Genomic DNA, 11,705 nt, shown 5'->3' on the forward strand with positions numbered 1-11,705 from the left:
GTGTGTACACATACACTTTCAGTACAGTATATGTATATAATGTGTTAGTGCCTATGTTGGTATATATGTGTCTGTATTCACACTTAAACAGTTAAGACGATATATGATCATATCCTCATATGATTCCATTTGGAAATCAATCAATCAATATACATAACATACTATTTCTTTGCCAATTACTCACTTTTTCAAATGAATTTTAATATGAGTAATTCAACTTTCACATCAGGTAAGTGTTTAAAATATGGCAGCTACCATTCGTGTTAAAACAATTGACATTTTTGTTTTGTATTAATTACTGACTATTTCATAGGCTGCTATATTATTTTACATTATTATATTGAATTATTACTGAGGTCATGCCCTTTTTAAAGGAATATTAGGGTATGTTGATTTTGTCATTTGATGACTTTTCGGGCCAACAAATGAATAATTACAGAAAGGATTCAGTATTTATCCTCTAGAATATTTTTCTGAGCAACGTGCGGATAGAAAATGTAATTTTAAAGTTTTACAGATGGTTGTCTCATCAAAATTGAATGGCCTCAGTATTTCTAACACCCTGGTGTTGGTCCAGGCTTCAGGGCAGTGTTGCACAGAATCCTCAACAATACAGGTAAGTACTGGAACTGTTACTTCAACTTAATTAATTAAATATTTAAATTCAATAGGACCGATACAAGACCGAGGACAGTGATGTCACTGCTGAGCGGACATGTCCACACTGTCTCTTTAATTTCAGTGCAGTCCAGGGGGCAGGATCGTGTTCCCCCCCCCCCCTTGGACTCGGAGCGTTTGCGCCAACCACAGCAGCAGCAGATTGAATGAAGTGTCTTCGCAGGCTGCTGCTGGCCACACGGAGGACACCGTGCTGGGCTGTTCAAGATGACACAGATCTACAGCCAGAATGCATTATCTTTTTTAGTTGTTGAAATGGCGGTTTTGTGCCTCGCCACATTTCTCTAGAAGTCCTAATTTTTTTTTTGTTTGTTTTTTTAATTTTTTTTTTTTAAATAAGCTGCAGGGCCTTGAGAAACCAATCTCCGCCTTGATGGTATCTGGACAGCAGCGCACTGCTCAGGCGACTGGCAGCTCTCTGCACGGATGATAAAGGACTTGGGAAAGGAAATAGTCAAGATGGCAGCTGTGTACGGAATGATAAAGCTGATGTGCTGACATTAGATGAAGTCATTTTCATTTTCTTCTGGCATGCACGTCGCAGGATCGCGGTGCAGGACGCGGGCGCTTAGTAAAGGAACGCCGTTTGGATTCCTCCAAGACTCTCCGCGGACTCTTCCTATCTTTAACTCCACATTTCGCGAAATTGCAATGTATGTTGGTCAGGGTGTGGGCTGTGCATGAGAAAAGGCAATGTTTTGTTAATGCTGGTCAGCCTGATCCGCTGTGTGTGCCGCGGATAAACGCCTTGCAGGAGGACAGATAGACAGACACGTGCTGGGACTGGGCTGCAGGCTGGACATTTGCATATCGTGCATAGTAAATAAAGTGTCCCTGAAGCCTGAACACAACATTGATGGAATGCGACCCGAGTGATTTTATAACCCTTTGTGCAACGAACGAGATATTGCGATTAACATGGCTGAGGCGCCGCGCATCGGCGACGAGCCTCCCTTAAACGTTGAGATAGATCCGGATTTCGAGCCTCAGAAGCGGCCACGGTCCTGCACTTGGCCCCTGCCCCGACCGGAGTCTGGTGCGGGCAAACCCGGGACAAATGACACTGACGTAATCCCTGAAGAAGAGGATGATGAGGGCGGCAGCACGGGGAGCGGCGCTGCTCAGAAAGCCAGCTGTGGTGTTATTAAAGCCCGGGAGCCGAGCAGCAGCAGAAGCTCCATCTCCCAGCCCGTGGAGGTCCAGCGCGGCCCCTGCAAGGAGGAGGCCGCCGACGGCTCGCCTTCCTCCGCGCATAACCCCGCCGCGGCTCTGGGCGGCTCTGCCTCCCAGCAGCTGAGGAAGTCCTCCGCCCGCAGGAACGCCTGGGGCAACTACTCCTATGCAGACCTCATTACCCAAGCCATCGAGAGCTCCCCCGAGAAAAGGCTGACCTTGTCCCAGATCTATGACTGGATGGTGAGGTCTGTGCCATATTTCAAGGACAAAGGCGACAGCAATAGCTCTGCTGGCTGGAAGGTGAGCGGTGACATGCTGGTGCTGTCATCATAACAAAGACCATACTGTGGTCATGTAAAGACACAATGCACACAGCTATAGTTAATGTAGAGATGGAGGAGCAGGGTACAAACAGTGGCTGTGTTGTTTGCAGACACCACCACATACAGGATGAATTTCAGGTTATATTTTTAGCTTTATTATTATCAGGTATATTTGGTTGTCAGAGATAATCAGCAGGGAATTGGGAACTGTGTGGCTGCCTGACAGACACATGGTGTTAAATGACTTATGACCCAAGCTGCTGTCAAAATACAAGCCTACAGTTGTAATAGAAGGTGCATCAAATTACACGCATTATTACTTTTGCACCTAAAGGAAAAAAAAAAAAAATCAAAGTGCACACTAATCCAGGAAAAACAAAGTAGTGGGTATGAAAGTCGAGACACGGAACAGGCAATGCAAAGTTAATTTCACTTTCAGACAAACTGGTCACACTGTTACACAGGGGCTTCATACAAGCTTCAGTGGGGCCCTGTTTGCTTCTGTTTGATTTTAAGGATTAGTACAGGCCTGGAAAACCAATTCATCTGTCATGGAATCAAGTCTGATGAAAGCTTTGAGCTTTGCAGGATTTAGATTGGAGGGGGGGTTAGAAAAACTCTGGAAATAGGTTTGTAATCCCGCACAACTGTGGATGTGGGATGCAGGCCGATTCCAGGGAGTTTCTTCATGAAGAAATTACAGTAACAGTGAAGATTGTGCTTTTTAAAAAAAGAAAAGAAAAGAAAAACCTTGTCACGTTGCTTTGGCATGTTCAGAATTAGGATATAAAACATGAGCAATCTGTATGAGAACCAAATTGATGCTAATAACTGATTAATCTGCACAGAATCAGCTGGTTAGTTAATTCTTTAGATTAATGGAGGTCAGTTTTCATTCATGCTCGGATGCTCATTTGCCACCAGATGCGTTCGGTGGCTGCAGACAGACAGCGGCTTGCAGAGGAAAGGGTTAATGTCAGGGTTTCAGAAGAGCTGACATCAGCATTTCCTAGGAGATGCTTTGTAGCTGTGTGACATTCAGCTATCAGCTTAAGGTTGGTCATCTGCAAGAGGGGACTGTGTGCAAAAATGTTCTCAGCTGGACTGTGGGGTTGTAAATCCAGAGCTGTCACACGTCTCACTCCCATTAAAAAAAAAACACACACAAAAAAAAACCAGGATAACGCCACATTCAATGACTGGCTTCTTCTGTAGCTCCAACATGAGGATAGTTTTTTTTTTTTTTTTTTTTTTTTTCCCTCATTGTTGTGGATCCAAACTAAATATTTAGCTTCCTATATGGATGACCAGGCAGCGGCTCAGCCCTGCTGTGTGCCACACTGTCTTTTCATGTGGCCCGGGCACAAGAATCAATCAGCTGACTATAAATTATGTAGGTCAATGTGTAGCAGTGTGAGAGAAGCTCAGTGTTTCTCTTTGGATCTGGCTCTGGCTAAACTGGCGTTGCTCCAGTCCCCGTTCAGACCGAGGCATTGCTCAAAGGGTATTGCAGCAGTGCTGTGACTGTGTGGGGGAGGGGAAGGCAGGAGTTTGCTCTTTGTGATTTTATTTGATTTTATGCCGTGCGGCTCATACTGTATGGACCTGTGCAGCAATCAGAAAATTTAACTCTTTTCTAAAGCTCAATGGATACAATTATGTCCACTGGCTGTTTGTTTTAAGGAGCAGGGCTGGTAGTTTTACCTCCTACATGGCCGCACATTCCTTCTAAAAATTCAGGAAATAACAGGAATGTTGTGTTTTGCACACAGTCCAGATTACTGTATATCTTGAACCATAGCAAGGTCCCTACAGTACATCATCAAAATCAGCAGCACTGTAATTAAAGAACAGCCTTTGCGAAGCTTTAAAACCAACTTTCTGTTGCATATGTAAGACTGGATTGATTGGTGTGGTACATTATGATGTTATATATTATGATATTATACTGAACTGTGCTATGTTGCAAGATGTAACAGCTATTTTATCCATCAGCTTTAATACAGAACAATCCAGCACAGCAACACTGCAATTTATGGCCCTGTAAATGAGCACAGAGTTGAATCAAAACCTCTCTGACAGCCTCAACCAAACATGAAGTGTCACTAAGGTTTATTTATTTATTGCAGGGCTGTTGTATTCAATTGCATTAGGTTGAACAGGACAGGTGTTGCTGTTATTGTGTTCACTCTCTGTAGGTCATGGGCATTTGTCTTTAAGCATGTGTGCGCTAAGGGTGTACATCCCCTAATGACACGTGGTAGTATCAAATATCTTGCTTGTTGTTAGTTTAAAGCGTTTCTGAAGAAATACATCTACAAGCGAAACCTTGTTTATTTTGATTCGTCAGCGCTTACCCAATACAGATGAATCAACGTGTTAAGACGGTTGGGAATTGTTTCTTTATCTTTATCAATGTCATGAAATTCACAGTTTCTACATAACTTACAGTCAGTCAGTCATGGTGAGCCAGTAGCAACATTTCTGTGCCTCTATAAAATGTCAGAAAATTGCAAAAAAAAAAAAAAAAAAAATGGCCGCCCTAGAGTTAAAAGCGATGCTGTACCTTCAGATTTGGGAGCACTTTAGACTTCCTACATTTAAGCTGCGTTTGAGTGAAATAAGGCAACAAATTCAATCACAAGCTGGATCTCTATTGTACAATCTGACATAATTAGATTAGTAGGAAATCTAGTAAATTTATTAAAAGCAAAATGTCAAATATTGGTCAAATTGCTTTTAGGGGGAAATTAAAATCATAGATAGATCATTAAAATGGAACTGATGATGTTTTTCTTGGCACACAACCTTTGTTCAACCTCTCATACTTGTTTTTAAAAAGCCAAATCTAACACTGGCAAAGTGGTGTTAAAAGCATCCATGTTTTGAAGAATGACTATTCTCCAATATATTCTTTTGTTGCAAGGTAATTGCCTTAAGTCACTGCCGCACTGGCGTCAGTGGAAACGCTCCATTTGGACCTAGAGATGTTTCCTCAGCAAGCAAGTGCTGTTGAATTTTGCTTCACTGCAGCAGCAGCTTGTCTGTTCTTATACTCTTATATCCAGTTTATATCCACTTGTCTTAAGGGAGATTTATGCAGATTTTAGAGTAAGATTCTTCCATCAGGCTCATTTATCAACCTTTTAGAGAACGTGAAAATACTAAAATCACCCATATCCTCCCTATAGTCCCAGATGCTGGCAAAAGAAAGATGAAAGAGATCAAAACTCAACACTGTGAGTTGATTCCCTGTGTGTTTTTATTAACACCTGCACTGCTGTGACATTTCCAGTTCTCTCTTCATCTTTTTGGCACTCTTCATCAAACAATCAGAGATTTATCTACTTTTAATTATGAGCATAGCTTTCCCGTTATAAACTCAGCTAATGGAAATGGATACGTGCCAGCTGAAGTGGGAGGAAATGTGCAGGGTTTGGCCAAAGCCCAACACGGCAGCAGGAATGAAAGGATAAGGTGAAATTCTATATTTTTCTCATTGTTATCAATGAATTGATCCTATACTCACAACTACTGTTTTTGTATCCCAAGCCTGATACATGGGTGACATGCTCTATCATTATGATCAACATACACACTATTACATATTAATCCACATTGAAAAATAGTCCCAACAAATGCACTCTCTACTCCCGTTGAAGTAATATTTCCTAAAAACGACAGTGTCCAGCTGTTTTTAGATTAACTATGTATTTGTGACATGTTTCTAAAGGAATGCCTTGATCAATACCACTCTCATGTTGCTACTGTTAGCAGCTAGCTAGCTTTAGCACAAACAAGATATCATGTGTTAATTAATGAGCTTTGGTAGGTGGATACTGTTTCCTTTGGGCAGTATCAGGCTAGCTGTTTCCCTCTCCTTCTAGTCTTTATGCTAAGCTAAGCTAAACAGCTGCTGGCTACAGCAACAAATGAACTTGGAGCTGAGTGCCACAGTGTGAGGAAGTCAGAGTACTGAAAGATGAGCTAGTACTTGGTTGTTTTTGGTCATTTTCTGGGATTTGACAATAAAACCCCCCTTATCCTTTGAAGTCTGTAATTTAGCCCACACAGGAGATCATTGGTTAATTCTGAATGATTGATAAAAGCCAGCAGCAAAGCCAGCTGAAAAACAGAAAAGTAATGAGGTACCTGAGTCACATGTGCTGCGTTGTTGATGAAAGTGTTTGCTGGTTGGCCCAATCCTTTAATTGGCTTTGAGCGAGGGCTTTGCTGTAAGTTTGATGTCAGCGGGTCATTCCATTGACTCATTGCATTTAGAGGAAAACTGTGGCCAACACTCATTTGTGATCTTTTAGTCATCACAAAGCTGGAGATCAACTGCCTCCACAGCTGCCTCCACAGGTCCACATTATTTGGGCAGACTTGTGTAGCTTTAGTTTGTTTGTGCTGTGCTTGTTTAGTGTTTGATTAGTTTAATCTTCTGAGAGATGGATTTAAATAGGACCTCGGTTTACTCAAGTTAATTCAAGCTTAAGAGAATTATGCTGGACCCTCTCCCAGTGAAGTTGGCCTTTGGGCTGCAGAGGTCAATGCAGAGTTTCTCCTTACTTACTACAGTGAGTCTTAGTGTGGGCCAGCCGTGCAGGCTCCAGCTGTTTGATTTTGTACATGGTTGGGAACATCTCCAGGGAAATCCTGTAGACCTTTCCGAGCAGCCAGAAATAGGTCACAGTGTGAGGTGCAAAGAAAAAGTGTCTCTTAGAAGACACTGCAGTGTTGGAATTGTTCACAGTACTTGGTTTTAATAGTTGGTTTAATGACATGATTTTTCTCTTGAGGGAGGAAGAAGGCACACAGCACAAGTATAAATCCTCATTTTCATAGTTTTCATCATCCTTTTCTACTTTAATAATGACGCTTCACTAATCAAGATAATTATTGAGATCTGGCAACGTTGTGGCACTGCTAAAAAGAAATCCAACAGGGCAATAAAATGAGCAGTCAGACGATCAGATAGCTCCTAAACAAATTCTGGTTAGCTGTATTAGCATTCCCCAGAAAACCACAAGCTCCATTCAATAACTGTCCAGCTTTTGATCATCATCAGCTAGATGATAGATACTTTTCCTACATCGACTTGCAGATGTTCAAACTTGGACTTCTCTGAGGACTTTAAGGACTTGTTAGCTTAAACGGGAAAAGACTGAAAGTTCATTTCAGTCTAAGGTTCATTCAAATTGAAACATCTATAACTAACGTGTTGAGGGACATTGTGTGTTATGATTGAAAGCTCCAGAATAGTACTAAATGGACCCTGTAGTGATAACTGGTTTCCATAGTCAGTTTTAAGCTGTCTTCATCAGGTTCATCTTTGACCTACCATACGTGTCGTTATTGTGCGTGCTGTGTCTTTGGTGTTGTTGCTTTCAGTTTTACCTCCGCTTGCAGTAGTTGAGATGATCTGGCACAAATACAACCTGCCTGACCGTCTTGTGTCTCTTGCCCTGTTAGACTTCATCAAAGCAATGTCGTCATGTTCCCAGATCTCAGCAATTTCTTTACTGACTACAATGTTATCTAAACTTTTGATGACCAAAGCTGTGAAAATAACACCCATGTGCTTAAATGGATACTGTAGCAATTTAGTACTGTTCTTGAATAAAGTTGGGGGCTTGAACGGTCAAAACTGATGCAACAGAAACCAAGAAACTCTGACTTTCATTCTATAGTACAGGTTCCTACAATTCCAGTAATGCAATCAATCACATGTTTTCATCAGACCCTAACTGCCTGGTAGGCGGCCACATTTTTCAGAGGCTTTTTGTTAAATTTTGTTGTCTCAAAGTCCAAGCCTGGATGATGACATCATCAAAGTTATTTTCCCAGACTTGACAAAGCTCCTCCAAAACCACAGAACAGTTTATACAATTAGTTTTACAGGACAGGCTGAGTAGTTTTCCTCATGACTCATAACTGCCTTTTGTGTAAAAACCCATGTATTTCTCCTTTAAAATCATTAATATGTGGTACCATATTTTTTAAAGTGCTTTAGAAATCATGTTTTGACATACTTTTTAAGAATATGAACATGCATTTAATTTTTTTAAATCCATTTTCATTGCAGAATTCCATCCGACACAATCTGTCCCTCCACAGTCGTTTTGTGAAAGTCCAGAATGAAGGGACAGGGAAAAGTTCCTGGTGGATGGTCAACCCAGAAGGTGGGAAAGGAGGCAAAGCTCCTCGACGACGTGCTGTATCCATGGATAACAGTAAGTACATCAAAGGAGCCCGAGGGCGCGCCACCAAGAAGAAAGCCTCACTGCAGGCCGCTCAAGATGGCAGCTCTGAGAGCTCCTCAAGCCTCTCCAAATGGACAGGAAGCCCCACTTCCCGCAGCAGTGATGAGCTAGACGCCTGGACAGACTTCCGCTCCCGGACCAATTCCAATGCCAGCACACTCAGCGGTCGTCTGTCCCCGATCCTGGCCAACCTGGAGCTGGATGAGGTGCCTGATGATGACTCTCCCCTCTCCCCGATGCTGTACTCCAGTCCCAGCAGCATGTCCCCGTCCACGGGGCCCACAGGGCTCTCTGACCTGGCAGGTACCATGAACCTCAACGATGGACTCTCTGACAACCTGATGGACGACCTTTTAGACAATATCAGCCTGACAGCATCCCAGCAGCCTCCTCCTGGAGAGGAAGACAACGGAGCAAACGGTCAGGGGAGCTCAGTGTTTACCTTCAGCTGCTCAGGAAGCAGTCTGGGTAGCCCCTCTGGCAGCTACGGGCCGAACCCCCTTTTCAGCCCGCCGTCCATCACGAGCCTGCGGCAGTCCCCCATGCAGACCATTCAGGAGAACAAGCAGACCACCTTCTCCTGCATCTCGCACTTCAGCGACCACCAGACCCTGCAGGACCTGCTCAGTCTGGACTCCCACAGCCACAGCAATGTCATGCTCACCCAGTCCGACCCGCTGATGTCGCAGGCCAGCACCGCTATTGCCCTGCAAAACTCCCGCCGAAACGCCATGCTGCTGCGCAAAGACCACATGTTGGTGAACCACACCAGTGCAGGTCAGGCCCAAAGCTCTTCAGTGCCTGGTTGGCAAGCTGGCTTGTCAACCTCTGACAACGACGCCAGTCACGCCGACACCAAGCAGCCGCCGCACCTGAAGTCTCCCAGCAAGAACGCCTCTATGCAGCTCGGCTCTGGCTTGTCCGGCCAGGACCGCTTTCCTGCCGATCTGGACCTCGACGTGTTCAATGGCAGCCTGGAGTGCGACATGGACTCCATCATCCGCAATGAACTGATGGACGCAGATTGCCTGGACCTCAGCTTCGACTCTTGCCTCACCTCCGCCCAGAACGCCAACAGGAATTCAGGAAGCTTTGCGAGCTCAAAACAGACCTCGCCTCAAAGCTGGGTCCCAAGCTGAGAAGCTCTGTCAGAGCGCAGCATGATTAAAAAAAGAGAAGTGGGGAAAATGTAAATTTGGTTTCATTGTCCTGCATTGTGCAAGTAGAAGGAAGGAAGTATGTAAAAGTGTATTCATGTAGTATTTTTTTTTTCCATTCTGTTCAATGTGAGGCATTAAGTTGGGTACTGTATTTTAAGTGTCTGAGACACACAATAGTGTCTTCACAGTGGAAAAAGAAAATTCTTTAAAAAGATCAATGCCTGGGCGGTGTGAACAACAGTACTGACTGGAAGTACAGGACGTTTTGTTAAAACTAAATGAAAAGCATCAACTCGTGTTAGTCTCAGGGAATCACTCGTATCACAAAGTGATACATGAAACTGAAGATGAATTATTATCTTTTCACCCTGCTTTCTCCTCTTTCACACCCTTTCATACCTAAACCAACATTTTTGCCAAACCAGCTGTCAGCCTGTTGTTGGGGTGACAGCCTGTTTACAGAAACAAGCTGCAGAGAATGTTACATTATTACGTTCCAGTGGAGGATACTTGACAAGCGTTTGTTTTTTTTTTTTTGTTGTTTTTGGTTTTTTAAAGTTTCTTTCAGAGACGTAGCCTAAATGGACTAAAAGATTTAAAACAAATGTTAATGAAAAGCTTTTTTTTTTTTCCCCATTGATGCACCAAGTCATGCACCAAATATCAATCTGTAGAGGTTAATATGTTATCAAGATGTGAACTGATCTACATTGTGTGGTTTTTGTATGTAATGTTTTATTTTTATTTAGCAAATTTTACCCTGTGATTTTAGTGACATTACTGTGAATTCTGTTCCTTCAGAAGAGGTGCATTACTGAAGTCTTGATGATATGGTGTTTCTGCTGCAGATCCCTTTTCACCATCTTCCCGCCTCCCCTTGTCCTCCTCTTCCTCCTCTTCCACTTACTGCAATATTGGAAGTACTGTTCAGTATACAGAGTCTAGGACAGAATTAAGGCCATGATTTCGCTCTAGTTGACACCATTTACATTAGTGAACACTTAGGACTATTTGGATTAAAGAAACCACACTCCACAGCACTCGACTACAATATTTTGGAGTTTGTTAATTTTTGAAGGAGTTCTTGGTGCTATAAATAAGAAGATAGCAGGGAGTGGCTGCAGACGGAACGTCAGTAGTCGCCTCCCGTTTTGTTATCAGCACTACAGCAGGTGCTGGGGAAAATAGTGTTTCTAACCCTGTGAGAGGAGGATGTGTAGTATCTTAGAGCCATTTTTGTCATTTGAGAAAGGAGCAACCACAGTATTTTAAATATTGCCAAAATATTTCTGCATTTAAATAAGTGGAAATAAGAGGATATACAGTGTATAAATATTAGGAGCCAGTGCTATAAGGGCAAAAAAAAAAAATCGACATCAGCACAGTTTTTGTAGGACCAGCAGGAGGTTACTTTTTTGTGAGTTTGTCTCCTTGCTAAATTGAACTCTATCATTTTAAAATTTGTTGTATTAATTTAATTTTCTTATTGTGATCCTGCATGTTTTACCCCATGTATACTGGGTTAGAGCTGTGTAAAAGCACTTTTATGTTAACGGTTTGTCGCCTATATTTTGACCACCTCAGTTGGGTATTGATCAGGACAGACGGCAAACGGATCAATGAAATTGGTGTCCTCGATTAGAGTTATTGAGAAAAATTCTTAATGTTACACACTCTTACAGTTAACTGACATTAATGTGACAGAAATATTTAACCCCTATGGCTGAATTTTTGATTTAGGAAAAATAAATTCTGCACAAATGTGCTTCCAAATATGGTTTCGTAGCTTCATTTCATCCTCAAAATAAAAGAATACTGACTTGAAGCTTTTTTTTTTTTTTTTTCCTACATTAATTTTGAGTAACACTCACTGCCAATATCCATTCTCCATTTCTTCCTATTGTTCCTACAAAAAAAAGAGACATCAAGTTGACATTGTCAGTTGTAATTCCAATTCCTATCTTGGTTGTATCAGAGATGGTGCATGTAAATAAAGCTTAAAGAACCACTGAATATCTGTTGGAGTTTTTGATCTACCTTTCTTTTTGTATTTCTGTCCCTAGAGGAATTGCACAGCTGCAGACTTGACTCTGCAGGCGCTG

The 11,705-nt window shown here is 42.4% G+C and overlaps 1 protein-coding gene across 1 annotated transcript; it reads left to right on the plus strand.

The window, feature by feature from the left end:
• The first annotated feature begins 822 nt into the window (after window positions 1-822).
• On the plus strand, window positions 823-11,616 carry foxo3a (forkhead box O3A). The gene is made up of 2 exons (XM_056393217.1): window positions 823-2,154; window positions 8,266-11,616. The coding sequence occupies exons 1-2, from the start codon at window positions 1,597-1,599 to the stop codon at window positions 9,580-9,582; spliced, it is 1,875 nt and encodes a 624-aa protein (XP_056249192.1). The 5' UTR covers window positions 823-1,596; the 3' UTR covers window positions 9,583-11,616.
• Window positions 11,617-11,705: the final 89 nt, after the last annotated feature.

This window comes from Seriola aureovittata, chromosome 13, assembly GCF_021018895.1.
Source record: "Seriola aureovittata isolate HTS-2021-v1 ecotype China chromosome 13, ASM2101889v1, whole genome shotgun sequence".
In the NCBI taxonomy this organism is placed as follows: Eukaryota; Metazoa; Chordata; class Actinopteri; order Carangiformes; family Carangidae; genus Seriola; species Seriola aureovittata.